Below are 17,897 nucleotides of genomic sequence, written 5' to 3'. Positions count from 1 at the left end.
ATCCTGCCGTGGCCTTCAGTTTGCCTGCTAGGCAATGTCATGTGGAAAAGATGGCTTTACCCTGATGGTGTCCCTTAGATCATGATAGAAGCTGAGACATTTATAGCTCAGCCTGTGCACAGCATCTGGAGTCCCCTGCCCCCTCGTTGTCATGCAGAGCTGTGTCCCTACAGAAGACCAAAGTGCTGCAACCTCTGTCCATTCCCACACCTGTTGGAATACTTATCTTTCTAAAACCCCACCAAACTGTACAATGAGCCACATGCAGAACATTTATTTTGACAGACTATCCTCAGAAATACAGCAAATGCCTCAATGGATGGGTCTTCCTGTTCCACTGTTCTGCTGCATCAAGTTTTCCATGTCTCTCCTATTACACTGGATCCTGTGATTCATGTTATCCCCCCTCCTTTTACCCAGGCTAAATTTGTCCAAGGTGGCCTGAGGCTACAGAGGCGATGCCTGCACAGCTTCTCCTCCCACACTGTGGAGAGTGTTTTGTTCTGTATTTTTGTATTTCCTACCTTCCCTTTCACTGACTAGCTATGAATGCCATGAGAATTGCTCCAAATCCCCAGTCCCTCATGGGATCATCCTCACAGAGTCCTAACCAGAACTGGTCACCCTTCTCTGACTCCTACCAGATTTACAGAGGCTGCCTGACCCCAGCATTCCCCTGGTGCCCCTGGTTCAGCGACCTGGAGACCAGCAGTGGTTTGGTGCAGCTCTTTTTCCTCTCTCCAGCTGTTATTCACTCCCCAGTGGAATACAGGGGTATCCAGATTCCTTTCTCCTCCCTCTTCCCTTCCTGTAAATTCCTTTTCCTTTACCCTGCCCCAGCCTAACCCACAAAACCAAAAGACCCAATGCAGAATTTTACAGGAATGCATTAATGAGCACCATTTCTGACCAGCTGCTGGTTTGTGTTATGTAGGAGAGGCACCGTGGCTGGGATGAGCCGAAGTACACCTGAGCTTTACAGACCCGGCACAAGGAAAAGATGATCCACAAGATGATGGCATCAGCCACTGTAGCACTGAGGGCCAGTTCTGCTGCTGGCTGTGGAAGCTGCAGCTATCAATGAATGAGCATTGTGGGTGTGGCGGTGAGGCTGTGCCCGCCCCTCCAAACTGCGGTGCCTGCTGTAAATGTCCCTTGATGCGCTAAGGCCGCAGCCCTCGGGAATTCTGACACGTGAGTGCTGGGGAGCTGAGCAAGCCTTGAGCTCTGTGACAGAGGCACTGCGCCTGTCCGAGCCCGCGCTGCCTCCCGACATTGGAGCCGGAGCAACCCCGTGCCTGCAAACGCGGCAGAGCCAGCACACGGCAGAGCCAGCATCCCTTCCGTGCAGCCCTCGGAGCTGGAGAGCCACAGGGACTCACAGTGTTCCAAGCAAAATCAGATTCTTTCCAGAAGTGCTCTTTGCAGTGATAAAAGCAAGAAGCAGTCAGCCCAAAGAGGAACACTTCTGGAAAATGCATCAGCCCCGCCATGCCTGTGTCATCCTGCTATCACCTAGGTTTGTGCCAGACACTGCCTGCTTGTCAGAAACCACCCTGATGAGGTCAGGGGCACCTTTTGTTTCTTCAAGGACTAATGATGTGAAAAGATGATACAAAATCTGACTGGTTTTGTTCAGCTCCTGTGCTTTATTAATAGCAGTGCTAATGCAGGAAGCCCCTGGGCCTTAAACCACTAAGGAAATCAGTGGGACACGCTTGTCTGTGGATGGTCGCAACTCAAAATTTCCCACTTATGGACTATTTTTTCATTTAATGTTATTGAAGCAAGGAAATACCACCAAAAGCCCAAGTGCAGATCTTTATTGGTCTGTGCCAGGAAAACAAACAAGGAATGCTAACACTGCTTTCTCACTCAAGCTTCTCTAAATAATCAGAACAGAAAAATTACCTAATGAAGTCCAAAGCAAGTTGGGGAGGGACAACTGGAGGGAGCTGCCACACCAAAATGCATACAGAATGATTCCAGGACAACACTGCTGCAGGAGGGACAGCCCAAGGGAGAGAGACAGTTTTCCATTCAGGGTGCCCTGAAAAAGCAAATATAATGTGCTTCCCTTTCCCTCACCATGCTCCAAACTCAAATCACAGAGGGGAAGGGAAACCCACCTCACTCATCTTCTCTTCTATGAGGCTGTGGGATCCTTGTGGAAGTCGTGTCCAAGTTCACGTGCAACTGTGGCAGGGTGAGTGCTGTCAGCTGCACTTGGTCCAGCAGCTGTCCCAGCAGGAGAATCCTCCTCTCTCTCGGTGGCAGATGTCTCCTGATGCAGTGCCAGATGAGCCAGAGCCCTCTCTGTGCCCCTGTGGATGATCTGATGAGCAGCATAGATGTGTTTTCTTTGGGACTGCCTCACTGCATAAAAAGAGGTAAGGCTTTTACTTGGAAATGTACAGCAAAGTGTTCTCTGTAGGGGAGAAGGGAGGAGTAGCTTTTAGCAATCCTGCAGCTGTGGAAAAGTCTGTCTCAGGAAAAAAAATCATGCCCTTCTAACTTTGGCTGAAAGCGTTCTACTGCCACCTAATAGCAGCAACCAACTTTGCATTTCATTTTGAAGACTGGCCCCCACAGTGGGAAGCACAGCCAAAGTGTTCTGCTTTCTAGCTTTGGGAACAACTGGCCAGGATAAATTACCAGGCTTTAAAAAAACTTCTCCTTTACTGTCTGTTAATTGCAGCAAGCCTCTGGAAGAACCCAGCTGAAATCTGCCATCTCCTGTGCCAGGATTTGACCTGCACTGGGAAACCCTTACTGAGTTCAAAGTAAGACTCAGAGCCACAACTGACACGTGAAGTCACCTGCCTACCTTATCACCTCCCCTCAGCTACTGCAGGATTGCCTCCTTTCATCCAAAGTCATTTGTATGTATTCCCAACCCACCTCCTGGGAAATAATTAGCCAAGCCTAAGTGTTCACCCTACAGCTCTCCTTATTGCTCTTCACTGTTCTTTGTTCACTCTTTCCCTCTCTATTTCAGTCACAGGACTGAGGTACCGTGTGCCTTACAGAGGGCGTGAGGAATGATGCAGAACAAGAGGTGGCTCTCATCCTGTCACTTCCCTACAGAAGTCCAAGGCTTACTTTGGCCTGTTCCAAGGCTGAGCTGCACTGAGACTGTGAATCTGGAGCACTGGTGTCCTGCATGCTGGCACACAGTCCTGCTGTCCCTGTCTCAGTCACTGAGCGTTACCAACCCACCCTGTTTATGTTTATCCATCTCCCAGGCCCACTTTGTCGACAATGGATGCAACTGGATCTCACTTGCACTTGAAAAGCTGAGCTTCACCAGCCCTCATTCCCAGGAGAGGTTTCTCTACCCAAGGCATTTTGGCGTCAATCATGTTTGCATCAACTGCATCAGATATACTGGGAATACTCCCCTGGAATTGCTGCAGTCCCTTTCTCCATCCACAGTGAATTCCATCTAAAGGACAGTGTGCTGAAATTGGTGAGTGACTGTCCCTTTCCAAGTGAGGTTTTTCATATCAGCACAGTGACTTCTACTTCCACTGAGGAGGCAGGGCTCAGAATTGAGGTGCAGAGGTTTTTCAGGGTGAGCCAGCATTGGATGGATAATGCCTGCTTTTATGCATCAAAATGCAACAAAATGAGGAGGGAAAAAAATCCCAAACTAGGTAATGGCAAAACAGGTGTTTAAGGGGAAGCTAAAGTGTAGGCAAAGACTGAACCTGCAGCCCTCAAATCTTTGTTCTACAAATGGATTTGCTCCTTTGACAGGCCAGATAACTGCTCTTAGATAATTTCCTGATAGTTTCAAGGAAGGTGAATGCTCAAGCATGGGTTAGGTTGCTAAAACACAGTTTCATAATGAAAAATTTGGCTCACTGTAGGGAAGGCTTTAAAAGCCACCACAGAAATGCAATACACTAATGTGTTTATGAGATCTAATGCCATTCTTTGATACTATTTCCTTTGGATTTCCATGGAATAGTTAATGATTCTGCTTCCCTGAAAGTATCACTCTGCAGCAGGTTTACAGCAGGGTGTGCTCCTCAGAGTTTACATAATGTAGAATTCAACTGTCTTAAGTGAATGGAGCCCCCTCCACCCCATGCAGCAATAGCAGAAGAGAGTATGAGCCAGGTCCCTTCCTGACATTCGATTTCTGCTGTCACAAGAATATTGTGACAAATTTCTCCTGATCACATTAGAAGGAGCTATCTTAATTGCCTGCTGCTCTATTCCACCAGCATCCACTTTAATTTTTAATTGGGTCTAGCTCTGCTTTCCAGGCAAACTCACTGTAGCTATCACAGATTCTGAAGATTTTTTTCTTCTGTTGCTTGAGAGTGCATCTGAGCTGCTTTGTTCATTAGCTGCTGCTGCATTTAAGCCCAGTATGTATTTTGAGCCTTGATGTATGTCCTCAGTATGTCCAGAATCCTAAGCCATCTCCAGGTCTTCCTTCTGCTCTCCTTCCTGACAGGCTAACCTGTGTGTGTCAGTGCCTGAGCTGCAGGCTTCACTGACTGCCATTACATCACCTGCTCTGGAAGGCTGGCAGAAGCAGTGCAGGAGTGAAGGGAGCTGATTTAAGCTTGTGCAGAAATGCCAGCTGCAGAACAGGTCCTGTTCTTGTGGCAATACACAAGCCAGGAAGAAGAAAGTTTGCACAATTCAGAGACCACAAAATGCATACTCAGGACTTGTGTTCTCATCCACAAAGCAATAAAAGAGGCAATGAACTAAGTGCCTTTGTTCTCAAGGCAGAGAAGTGCACTGCAGCAAGGACCCCTTCAAGCTCTATTGTGATGCACTTGCTTTGCTTAGGTCATATTCACCACCTGTGCTGGTCAGTGGAAACATCCCAGTTAGGAACAGCCACTTACTCATGACATTACTTATTGTAATACACATTATTCTCTTCTGTATTTTGACAGATGCCATTCCATTTTTGTTAAACAGAAACATCCTTTACAACTGCAAGGTTATCTCCTTACAACATGATGCCACTACAGCAACCTTAGAACTTTACCTCTTGCTCTCAGCCCACTGGGGAGGAAAGGGAAGCATAGGAAAGTGCATAACCTTCCTCCCAAATATGACATATATTTAAGTAATTTGCTTGTTAAAGTCTTTTGCAGTTTTATAAATTGCCATATAATAACACAATTCACAGCTGTGCTGCTTAAGGATTTTTACCAGTTTGTTTCTGAATGTGCAATGGGCTGCTTCTTTTCAGGTAGTTTTATTGTTGCAGATACACCAAATTTATCATAGCAAGCTAGGTTGGAAGGTACCTCAAGGATTATTTGATCCAAACTTTCAAAAGCACAGCCCAGATCTTACAGCAGGTCTGAATTTCAGCTACCATTTAAAAAGACTAAAGCTCATAAGATAAAAGGGTGAAAGCTCAGGGAGAAAAAAGGGTGAAAGAGCTTAACTTTCTACCTGCAGAGTGCCAAACAGGAATCTCAGGGGACTGAGACAACTCTTGGCTGCATCATTTTTTTCAGGGAGCTAGAAAAAGGAGAGTGAACCAGTTCACAAAGAAAATAAAGTTACTGGACTCCTTACCTCTTTCTCTCATAAAGTTTTTCTCAGCTTCTGGGATCAGGAAATTATAAACCAGCTCTGCTACAATCTCTTCTGACTGTAGGCGAGTTCGACTACAGGACAGATGCACAGTGGTATTAGTATTTTAATTTTCTCTCCAGACCACCTCTGCAAAAACAGATCTCCCTTGTAAATACTCTTTCCAAGGGTAGCAGTTGTCAGTCGGGTCTCTCTTTATCCTACAAACAGGTGACAGTGTGACTGTTCCCCTTTGCACTGCCAGTGTGTTCACAGTGCACTGGAAAGCAGGAGCACCTTACATTCCTTATCCTCAAAGATACTGAGAAGCTCAGTTTCCTCTGATGACAAACTGAATTAGGCACACAGAAATCGCTGAGGCTTCGTGTCTTTGTCCATTTAATCTTTGGTCCATTGCTGAGTTTGCTAAATTCTTCCCTTTTGTGACTCTGCACTTGGCTGGCCCCGTGCTCTGTTCCATGCCAGTGTTTGGTGGGTTCCCAGCTGGCTCAGGGGCTGCATGCATTATCCACGCTTCATTCCCCCAAGGATTCCAGCATTCTGCTTGTATTCATCTAGATACAAAATACACAGCTGCTCTGCCATAGGAGAGTCACTGTGTCATTGAGATTTTTATGGCTCAATACCAAAAACAGAGCATAGAAACTGACTGGGGGTTTGGCAGGTCCTAAGAAGTATTCACTGCTGATGCCCCAGCCAAACACAGACTGGGGTGTTCTCAACAACTTACTTTACTCAAAGTGCCTTGTCAGGCAGCCAGCAATATGAGTGACCTCCATGGAAATTGGCAGTTCCTTAAAGAACAGCCACCCCAGAATGAAAAGCTGTGTATAGCTGTATCTTTTAGGATCTCTTTCAAATGGATTTTCTGTAGTAGTGTAAATAAATGAAAAGATCGGTATGAATGGGTATTGCTTTAGGCAGTTCCCAGATTCACTTAAAGCTCAGTCACAGCCTCATACTGGTGTGGAGAAATCTAAAAAAGGTGATTCACAGATCACACAAGTGATTTGCAAAGGGAACCTGGCACACACTGTATGGAAATAAGGCTCTGATGGATTTATATGTGTGTAGCAGGTAGGAGCAGCGTGGTTCCCATACAGCAGCCACACAAATGAAGTGACCACGAGCAGCACTGCTCTGCCCTGCCCATAGCTTGGGTGATGCACACAGACACATGCACATGGTCAGGCAGGTTCTAAGCTGCTGTGAACAGCCCCTCATGTGCTGTTTAATCACCTACCGACTCTCCATTTCGTAAGCAATGTCATTGATTTCTACAGCCCTTTTCTGAACCTCTTCCCTGGCTTGCTCTTCAGCTGTCCTCTCCATGCTACTCAGGATAACATCTTCCAAGTAGGTGTCAATAGTTCTGTCCTGAACATCCACCACCTAGAACAAAACACCAAGATATTGTTCCTCTGCCTATTGCTGTGCCAGGAACAAAGTGGAAGATTTCCAGAGCAGCGTGAACAACAGATTTTCACAAGACTCTTTGTTTTGGGCAGGCCAACCTGAGATTTGTTTTCAGAGATGCTTTCTGTAAAAATTTATTCTCTAGTAATTCTTTCTGAAAACTGATTGAACGAGTTCAGGTGAAAGAAAACCAATTCACAGATCCAATTCTGGTGCAGCAGGTTAGTCCTGTGAATGCAATGGCAGTTGCTCCCTCAGTTCTCACGGTCCCCTGAGCAACAATTGCCAAGTAATAATCATGGATATCGACTTCAGTAAATAAATCATCTTTCATTCAAGCAAACCCTGAAGGAGAAAATTCCATCAAGCCAGTCAAAAACCAAGATAAAATTATTGGTTTCTTTATAATGGTTGTAGAGCTGAGATTCTAGAAATGTGTGTTTTCCATCTGCTAATCTGCAGGGCATAAGCTTATGGCACCTTGGCCTTACCTGCTTACCACTCAGAAATACTTAAAAGATGAGAAGCTAAAATTTTAAAAAAATAAACATGGTGCCAGACCCTTTTGGTATTAACCACCTCCCACAAGGTTTGAAAATTATTGGTTTAGTCAATTAGACTCCCACTCACGTCTTTCAACGGGGAGAAATATGCTTCGTGCAGTCAAAAGCTAGGAAAAGGAACAAGACTATAGAATAGTTACGGAATATGGTAAACCAGTATTTTTTTCTTGATTTCAAGGTTACTTTATCTATTATTGTTACTTCAAAATAAGTGTTGTACCTCTTGTTATTTGCAGTCCACTTTGGCCGAGGCAGGGAGGACCAAAATCTTTCCAAACCCTTGCTTAAAGGCATCCTTCCTGGCAAAGCACATACCAGTTCTGATGGGCAAAACAAGTGCTGAGAAAACTCCCTAGAGATGTTATCCCTAGAGATGATCTAGGTACATCTGTTCTCCATTGGTGTTTACTGGAGAAATTCAGAAACCTACACCCATTCATGACAGGCCTAACAGGACTGTCTGTAGGGGTATTCAGATCATCCTCAGTTTAATGGGCAGGACTCTCTCAGGAAAGGTTCACCCTCTCTTCACTAAGTTTCCCCCTCAATTTTAGAACTAGCCACCACCAAAGTCAGCCCTGAAGCAGCTCCCATCCATCTGGGCCTTCCCACAAGGAGGCAGCTCCTACAAACTGCCTCCAGTCCCAGCAGTGTCCCTCTCTTGCCTGTCTGAAAAGCTCATCTTCCTCGTGCCGTCGGCTCTCCTCCAGCTGCCGCCGGCCGCTCTCCTCGGCTTCCCGCATCCTCCTCTGCCTCTCAGCCAGCATGAGCAGAGCATGGATCTTCTGCTCCTCTTGCAGCCTCACCAGCTCTTTGGCCAGAAAATCAAGCATGTTCGCCAGTGCCCTTCCTTCTACTGTGGCCAAGTCTCTTTCCAGTGCTGACAGCTTTCAAAAGAAAAATGCAAAGAATTGTGTTACAAACCCCAGGAATGTTGTACAAAGTCCCAGGACTACCACAGGCATGTGAGGCAGCTCTGCAGCATCCACGCAGACCAGCCACGGGACAGTCCCAGGAGTTTGGCACTCTTCATGTGCTACATGCCCTGACTGGTTTCTGCACAGTGCAACCATGAGTACCTGCAGCTTCAGGCATTGAACCTAAAACTGTACAAGTTACTAACTGCTGACAAATTCAAATTGACAGTAATTATATGAAGTTTGCAGAAGTGCAAATGAGACCTCAAAATTCCGGGTAATGGAAAATCAGAAAGTCTGTGACAGAGTTGAGACAAGATTCCAGGTGTTCAGCATTACTGTGCCATTCACTCCTTGCTCCAGGCACATCCTGTTCTATGGGCTGGGTATGTGTGATTGCACTACAGAAAGAGACAAGATCTATGGGGAGTTCATTATCTCCAGAATGGACTCTGAAGCCACAGGCCTTGGCAGGAGGAAATGTCTGGAACTGGCTGGGATGTTGTGTTCTCTTGAAATAAATAGGCAATTACAGAATAGACCTAAACACAAAAGTTGAAGTGGAGCTGAAATATCCCAGACAAGTAATAATAAATCAGCTGTGCTATACAGCTGATTTATTTGGTGCCGTTTGTCCAGGCAGTGTTTCAAAGGAAGTGGAATTGTCAATGTTGCACAGATCTAGAAGTGACAGCACTTAGCCCACAGGTGTTTCAGATGGAAGATGGTGATGCAGTAACTGCACCACCCCACAGGGAGGGATAACATGGAACTAAAGTGCTCCCTCCTCTTCACTGCTCCAGGTGCTGTATATAAAACAGGTGTAAAATGGAGGAAAACAACTCAGGAACACTCTTGTGTTAGATTTTTGTTGTATATGAGTCCAAAATTTTCAGCTCCTCATCTTTGACTGTTTTATGTGGTGTTTCCATCCTCTTAAGGCAGGAAGCATTTATTTTACACTAAAATGGTCAAAAATGTGAAAAAACCTGTGACCACCAAACCATATAGAACTGAGAGTCATCAGTGACTTTCTGAAATAGCCACACACATAGAAAACTTCTGCACATGCATTCCAGAGAGTTTTGAAGTTCACAATGTTTGAAAACCTGAGCCCTGGACTGTGAACCTACAGAGATAGTTAAAAAAAAAAAAGTGAGAAGAGGCCAATACCAGCAGAGGGGGATAGTGGCACTCCAAAAGGGAAATTCTGAGATCAGAGGTCAGTATCTTACCATTTGCTCGCTCTCCTTCTCTAAGAATGTCATTATGATGTTTGAACTGCTTTCTCCTTCACTCTCACCTGGGCTTCCAGAAGAAATGGAGCACTGCAAATTTCTAATACCCAAGGCTTTTATTTTTCTCTTAATTCCTTAGCAGAAATATTCTGTATTCCTGCATTCCACACCTGGACTTGCTGTGCATGAGGGAGTATCTAGAAATGTTACATGATAAATGATAAAACACAAGCCCTGTTCAATTTTTACTGGGATCTAAGGGGAAATTTTGTTGCTGCCCAACCAGCAGGAAACAGTGGTCTGGCTTCATCTCCACCAGGTCAACTTGCCAGTGCATGCTGTTATTGTAAAATGGAAGCTGCCAAATTACCTCACAGCTGGTCATTAAAAATCAGCAGAGTAGTAAAAATTACAAGAAAGCTTGCAGGAATGTGATAGATACTGCATTCTCTGAATTGTAGTGAATTCTGGCAAAATTTCTTTATGATCTACTCCTGACCAGCATCTGCCATTTCATTCACTTTCCTCTGGAAGGTTGTGACACTGTAAGGAAACAGGATGGAAATTTGCATCCCTGGATCTCACCAGATCCTTGGCAGAGAATGGAGCCCAAAATTTCTTTGCTCTGCATATAGTGGTAGGTACCTCAATGGTGACCTTAGTCACCATTGCTAAGGTTCTAGAAGTCTTGAGCCCAACAGGATTTACAAAATAAGTTGGCTTTGGCTGCCTTTGTGAGGTTTTATGTGTGAGGAGAAGCCTGAGAGGGTGCCAAGCCAGAAAAGGGACAGGAAAATGACAGAGCAGTAACAAACACTCAGGAAAACATCCAACAGATGTGAGTGACAAGCATGTATTGTGATACCAGGTCATAGTACCCGTCAAATGGATTGAAATGTGGGAAAACTGAGGGTCATCTGACACTGCCGTTTGTTCAAAGCCCTGTAAATATAAATAAGTGCTCTGTCTGCAAACAAAGCAAACACTGGCTGCATAGCAGCTGTGGTCAGGGTGCCTCAGTCTGTTTCTGAGATTCCCCAGAACCTCCAGAGCAGTAAGAGAGCAATTTTAGCCCCTCAGGCATTCAGTGCTTGGCCTGTGCTAGGAGAGCTTTATTGCTATTGGGATGCCTTCTCTGCTGTGGATAATAGAAAACATAAAAAATTAAATGTGAGAGTGTTGTGGTGCTGCAAGCACAGAGTGTCTGGTCAGGACAGAGCTGTGAATCAACCTTCCCATCTATGCAAGCAAACCTGCTTCATTTGTGAGTCATGCTGTCGCTGTAAGGACAGTGTCATTTGCTTCTGTGCCTTCACGAGCAGCTGTCCATCCTCCTGGAGCGCGTGAGTGGTGCGCAGCTCTTGGATCAGATCCAGGTTCCTCTCCTTCCCTTCAAATATCTTTAAAATAAAGGTGAACAACTGAGCATATCAAAAGGAGAATAAAGAGCAACATGTTTTTGCCAGTAACACGCACCCTTTTTCTCCAAGTTGCAAGGCCAGCTGTTACCAAGACCTCTCTATAACAAATTTGTGGTTGCATTTAGGCAAACCCTACAGCTGTCAGGTAAAGCTGCTACTTTTTTTTTTTTTTTTTTTTTTTAATTTTTTTTATTTTTAATTTTTATTATTATTATTCTGTTTGGTTTTACCCAAACTCAAACCACTGGAATGTGCAACAACACTACCTATGTCAAAAGGGTAATAGTCTTCTGCACAACCTGCTATATCAGCCTCAATGTCAAAGCTTCACAGTGTTTCAACACCTCATGTCCTCTGACCTTCATTTTGAGGGAGCCCAAAGCCATAAACTGGTGGGGAGTTTGCTGAAACTGCTGCCATCCCTGTTATGGGGTTATGTGGCCCAGCCCTCCCTGACACTGTGTTACTCTCAATCCCACTCTCCTCCAACAGGACTTCCAAGAGCAACAAAAGATCACTCAAGCCTGCTTGGTCATTCTCCAACTCAGTAATGTACTTCTGATCCAGCAGTAGCTGGAAGAAGATTCCTTAAATGGTGGGACATTTCATGGTCTGAAAGTCAACGATCCTTCAGTGGCCTCAACCATCCTTCTCACAGATCATCAAACAACTGGAGAACACTTGGGAACTCTATATTCCACCTCAAGCCACTTCCACAATACTGTATTGTTTGCTAAAGCTCAGGGTCCTGCATGAGAACACTAAAAACCATTAAATAGTTACTTTAGGAGAGAGCATCAACTCTACTTTTTGGGGACACAAAAATGACCCTTCAGGACTGGTCTGATCACAAGGGACAGACTTGCTTAATAGAAAGCCCACAAGGCATGGCTACTGAATTAATTTTTAGTTCGATCCCTTTCTGTTCCCCTGAAAGCAGAATGATGGGTCCTGCACATCACGGTGGTAGGCTTCAGTTGCTCCTCATCTGGGGCCAAGCTCACCACCAGTGGAAACCAGAAAGATGGTATGAAATACAAGTGCCTCGCTGGGATATGGGAGGTTTCTTGTGCCTAGAACCTTGGCATAATCATGGCAGAATGTACTCATGGTCCAGATCCAGTCTAGAATTTGCCATTTGAGTAACTCTGCTGTGAAGAGCCTCACTACCCCTGCTTAGTGCTGTGGAAGAAAGATTGCAAACACCCTTTGCAATCAGTCATTCCCACCATCATTCTGAAGACTGACATAAACAAAGAGACACAATACCATGTTCTGAAGAGCCCTGCCTCGGAGCAACTTCTGCAGACAGATCACTGCCAGGTCTATTTCCTCTTCCTCCTGCCAAAACATGACAAATATCCACACAATAATCAGCTATTTCTTTGGAGACTGGGATTTCTGTAGATTATCTGTTTAACTGTTAAACAGTCTAACTCATATCCTGTCTTTCCTTGCTTGTTTCTGAACACCATTCTTTTAATTTCCAGAGAAAGGAAGGTGAGTCAGAATAACATGTACTTTCATGTTTTACAAGGGATGGAGAAGAAAGATTGTATAATTAGATTCTATTTGAAATTTTAGAGGGTCTTTAGAGATGAGAACCTAATGATAAGGAGATGTTGATGGAGAAAATTACTGTATGCATTTTAAGTACTATTTGTAGCTTGACTGAATCTAAGTTTGCAAAAAAAGCATCAGCTACCTTAATTTAACAAGTCGAGACACTAAGAGGACAGAATATGTCCAAGAGAGCTGTTAACCATAAAAAAGGATTTCAAATTAAAAGGGAACATTTACAATTTTTCTTTTGATATTTATTCCAGTGGTGATATTTATCAGAGTACCTCAGTAAATTTAAGACTCAGAAAGTGATAGTTTGGAAGCAAAATTAACCACAGTCCATTGTGATTTGTCTCTTTAAGAGCTTTCCTGGCCTAGCGTTGTGTGATTGATAACAACTTGGAAGAATGATGGAGCATGGTGGAAAGGGAACATGACCCCTGAAGGTAAAAAAGGGGGCTTATTTTTAATAGAGGAAGTAGACAAAGCACAGATGGCAGCACTTTTTCTAGGTGAGGGGTTTTCTAGTGGAGTTGACAGTAGGAAAAGGAAAAAGTTCATTGGGCACCTGGGAAAAATAAAAAGAAATCTTAAAACTGGAAGCATGTTTTTTTTTAAATAAAGAACCTATGAGGTCTGCATTGACATGTGGTATTTAAGAAGTGCTGGAAAAACAGGGAAGAGTGTGGGATGAGAGAAGTTGTGTGGGCTTGAATCTTAGTTATCTGTTTTTTCTTAGGTGTTGAAGATTAAGTTTTCCAAATGCAAAAGGAATCATTCCTGCCTTTCCACACCAGCACTCAGGAGGAGGAAAGCAGAACTAGTGAGAGGACTTGTGATTTGGTATGTTTTTCTTCTCTGGAAAGAAGGAATGAATTTCCAGTCCTAGAGAGCTAAACTCTACCACATCACCTGGCTACAGTGTGAAATCCCTTCAGGACAGTTTTGGAGATGGTGATGGCACACATACTGGTAAGCCAAACTGCTTGGTGTGATACTAACTAGGATTAGGTTTGGATTTTTATGAGGAGCATTTTTCTGTACTTCTGTTTTTGAATGCTGCAAATGATGCTTTAGCAAGTGTAATCATCAGCTTGTCCATCTGCCTGCTACAGACCAGCAGGAAAGAATGAGAGGAGATGAAAAGCTATCATGCCCTGCAGAAAAAAAGGAAAAATTAAGGATATAGAAGAATCTAGGAGATGGCTGCAAACTAGAGGAGGCTGGAAGAAAGTTTTAAAGTAACAAAGGAATTCAGAGGTGCTCTGTGAGCTTGTTGTGGCTATTAAGTCCATTAGAAATGACCAGGGGAGAGAAGCCTCCATTCTCTCCACTTCATCCTGGCACAGTTTCTTTCCAAGATCCTCAGTTCCAGTGGGAAGCACTTAGCAGTTGGTACTTGTATGGGTGTGTGGCAGGAAGAGAAGCATTAACAACACAGAAGAGCCTTGTTTGTAGTGCTCCTCACAGCCACCTGGTAGGAGAAACCTTACTTAGATTTGGCAATGCATGAGATGTTAGTGCTGCTCTTCAGTGGCTCAAGTGGCCTGATTTTACAGAGGGAGTTTCACTGAAGAGCTCCATCTTTTATGTGTTCACACCTAAAAATTCTTGAAAATAAACCAAACGTTGACAAAATTAATGAAGATGGAATTCTATTGTATTGGAATTTAAAAAAAAAACCACCCAACTATAATCTGTGACCACACTCAAGAATGCCTACAAGTGGTAGAAAAATTTTTCTGATTTCTTTACATGTTACCTCAAAGTACTTAAAAATCTGCCAAACTGGTAAGCCTAAACAGTGTAAACCCACTACTGCAATACAGTATCTAATGCTTAGAAGTTGGTAAAGCTGTGAAAAGCTCTCCCCAAGGAGATAAAAAATTCTTGTTCCAGTCATCTTAAAATAGACTGCATAAAACATAGAATATCATACTGCACAAAGGAACACAGCAGCATGGATGATTTAATAACACTTTCTCTCTTCACTTTCATGGTTGTGTGACTCTTAAATTCACAAGTTTAAATAGTAATTCTGTCTGATTCTTAGTACATCATGAAAATGGTGTTAGTTAGAAGACAAAACAGTCCACTGGGGCAACCAGCTCTTAAGTACCTTACTTTAACAAAGGAAAGGAAGTTGCAGCTCCCCTAAAAAGTAATTTTTTCCTACAGCATATCACAGCCCCCATGACACATCATTACTGCTGTTTCAATCTCTGCAGGAGAATCATTATCTGTGAACTAGTGCATGTTCATCAAACACTGCATCCTGCATGATGACAAGAGCTCCACTCCAGAAAATTAATGAAGTGCATGCTCAGTGCTAAGCAGCCAATGTCTCTCTGACTTCAGTAAGTCTAAACTTATTTGCCTCACTGGATTATGATAGTGTTGTCAGATCAGAAGGTTGGAAACTACTGAATAATAATGACAATAATAATGATGATGAAGATGATGATGATGATGCCTTTTTGTCCCCCAAGAACAAGAAAATAACATGTCTACTAATTTTTGTCTTTTTAAAATAAAATTTACTTCAGGATTTGGCCAACAGATACTGTAAATTATTTTCAAATCTTTGGCTGCCAGTATCCTTATAGAATAGAGACCAGGAGAGTCTTGAGAAACAATGATGGCTATTTTTAACAGGGATGCACACAAAAAAAGATAAAACTCCTTTCTTTCATTCCCTGGGCATTCCTTTAACAACTGTGTAGGAAACAATCAGGGATCAAAAGGGAAAAAAGCGCTAAAACCAGCTCACTTACAATTGATGGTTTTTCCAGGATTAGAGTGGGTGGTTTAGGAACAGGGCTTTCTACTTTTTCACAGACAGGGGGAGGCTTCTTTGGCTCCTTGGCTTTTTTCTTCTCCAGAAGTTCCTGCAAAAGACATCCAATTTAATATGAATGTGGGTAGATAGAACAACATAACAAGGCCAGTCCTCTAGATGCTGACTACACTGACTACAGGGAGCTGAAAGCTTTTCAGGCTTGTGGCTTCTCCTTCTCAGATCAACTGAAAAACTGACCATAGTCAGTAGATGAGGTTATTGGTTGGTCAGAAGCCTTTGATGGGAATGTCAAAAATCGTATGTAAGAAGGAAGCAGGAGTTATTTTACTGTATTTACCAATAAGTCATCAGCACTTGTGAGTCACCTAAAATAATGTAAAATGGATATGAACTTCATCTCTAATTCTCAAATAATTAATTTTCTAGGAATGCCATAACTATTTTCCTTTAATGATAGGTAATGCTTTTTACTGTGGTTTAGAAATGTTGTGCATTTGGGAGGTTTTATGAAGGGGTCACTTGAAGAGGGTATTGTCACTGTTCTGTGACAGTGAAATGTCTTTGTATGATAAGCTATTACTGCACAAGATTGAACCAAATGACCCCTTCCTAGCAAAATATGTTTTGGAACTCTGCTCTGCTCATTTACAACTGCTCAGCAGCCCCATGGCACACACAGCAACTGCACAGGTGGACTGGGGGCAAAAGAGAAACTGTCTTGTCCAAAAATTTCCTTCTACCAAGAAAATGCAAAAGCCCATTAAATGTGGGTTTATCTTGCTTGCAGCAGATGCCACACTTTGTCAGCAGACTAGACTGGAAGTGCCACCACATGCTCAGCTCTTTCAAGACCTCTTCAAACTGTTTAAAAAGCCCAAGTCCTGCCAATTTCCCACCACCAGCCCCTTAGAACTAGATATTCAGATAAGCATTTCCAACTGCATGACTGCTGCAGGACATGACACTTTGGCTTGCACAGAAAGGCAAGGGAGTATGTCCATTTAAAGTTCCTTCAAAACTATAATCCTGCTACTGTATGGTTGGATCTTTAGCCTTATTATTGAAAGTTCATATTTTGGCAAGGGAAAGTGTGCCTTTTCCTTTTTTCACTCTCTCTCTTTCAAAGGTTCAAATACAGTATTGCACCAGGGAGGGAAATCAAAAGAAAAACTTAAGAAAAAAGTTCAATGCTGAATTTAGCTCTCCAGTAACAGGAAAATGATGGCATTTGCACAGAATTTAATTGTGAAATTAATGAAGTTTTGAAACTCCAGCAGTCATTGTACAAAAAACCTTCTTGCATGTAGGATCTGATCTTTCAGGTCAGGATAATGAATTGCTCCAGAAAAAAGGTTTCTAGGTGGAGGGGACAAAATACTTTACTATTGAAAGCCTCTTAAATAGTCTGTGTTAATAATGGAAGAATCAGAGCCTATAAACTGTTTTTCAGCCATGTGAAATGGTTATTGCTCAAAAATGTTGAGAGATTTTCTGAACTGTGTTTTGTATGTAGAGACCTTAGAGCTCCCTAGCATGAAGATTATAACAGAGATTTATAAGGAGATTTGCATGGCAGGGCAAGGGAAGCAGAAAGAAAAAGCTGCTGAAGTTGTGACTCTCTTGAAAACAATGGCTACTATGTTTATTAGTACAATCTTGCATTCATAAGAATTTTTCCTAATAAAACTGTGGCCTCCAAAAATGTTTCCTGCTAACCAGAATAACAAAATATAACCAGACTAACAACTTTTAAAGACAGAAAAATCTATTATTAATTTGGACAAGAGGGAATCCTTACTAATACAGACTTGAGATATACTGCAGTTCTTAGAAGTGGCTTTATGTTTTCATGTCAACAGTATCTAGTGCCTGCTTGACTATCTTTACTAAGTAAAAAAAAAAAGCTTACCATTTACTTTCTCTAATCTGATGCTCTGAATGATTTTAAGATTTAACAAAAGAAAAAGAAAATATAGGGGATTTGCCTAAACTGGTTCTGCCCAACTTAACAAGTTCTCATTTTTGGAAACAGAGACACCAGGACTCAAGAATCACTACAAAAATACTTGATTTTAAAAGCTAAAAGTGCTAAATTTCTGAGCAACATACACGAAATGTTACTGTCTACATATCATACTCCAATTTTCCTGATACAGACTACATTCCTTTATTCAGGTAGCAGCTTCAGAGTCAAGGTAGGATCTGACTGGACTGGACAGTGGAAGAACAAAAGTAATCTCTTTTCCATTCTCCTGGCAAATGCAGTGAACAGCAAATGGCACCCATGCTTTTCACCAAACACCTTGGCTTCCCAGCCAGCTCCTGAGAGAAGCAGAACTCTTCTGTTCTGAACAGGGTAACAGCTTAAGAAGCAACTCTCCATTCAAAGAAACCATTCAATC

The 17,897-nt window shown here is 43.0% G+C and overlaps 1 protein-coding gene across 1 annotated transcript in view; it reads right to left on the bottom strand.

The window, feature by feature from the left end:
* Positions 1 to 1,863: 1,863 nt before the first annotated feature.
* CFAP91 (cilia and flagella associated protein 91) overlaps positions 1,864 to 17,897 on the bottom strand; it is a 30,180-nt gene continuing 14,146 nt past the window's right edge. Inside the window, exons 11-18 of the mRNA XM_059466406.1 lie at positions 15,470 to 15,583; positions 12,402 to 12,473; positions 10,965 to 11,111; positions 8,222 to 8,443; positions 6,821 to 6,969; positions 5,560 to 5,651; positions 2,130 to 2,376; positions 1,864 to 2,050 (exon numbers count right to left, since the gene is read on the bottom strand). Coding sequence (XP_059322389.1) covers positions 2,147 to 2,376; positions 5,560 to 5,651; positions 6,821 to 6,969; positions 8,222 to 8,443; positions 10,965 to 11,111; positions 12,402 to 12,473; positions 15,470 to 15,583 — 1,026 coding nt within the window. The 3' untranslated portion in view covers positions 1,864 to 2,050; positions 2,130 to 2,146. The remainder of the gene's footprint in view (positions 2,051 to 2,129; positions 2,377 to 5,559; positions 5,652 to 6,820; positions 6,970 to 8,221; positions 8,444 to 10,964; positions 11,112 to 12,401; positions 12,474 to 15,469; positions 15,584 to 17,897) is intronic.

Source organism: Ammospiza nelsoni, chromosome 2, assembly GCF_027579445.1.
Source record: "Ammospiza nelsoni isolate bAmmNel1 chromosome 2, bAmmNel1.pri, whole genome shotgun sequence".
NCBI lineage: Eukaryota > Metazoa > Chordata > Aves > Passeriformes > Passerellidae > Ammospiza > Ammospiza nelsoni.
This window is presented reverse-complemented; position numbering and strand designations above follow the sequence as displayed.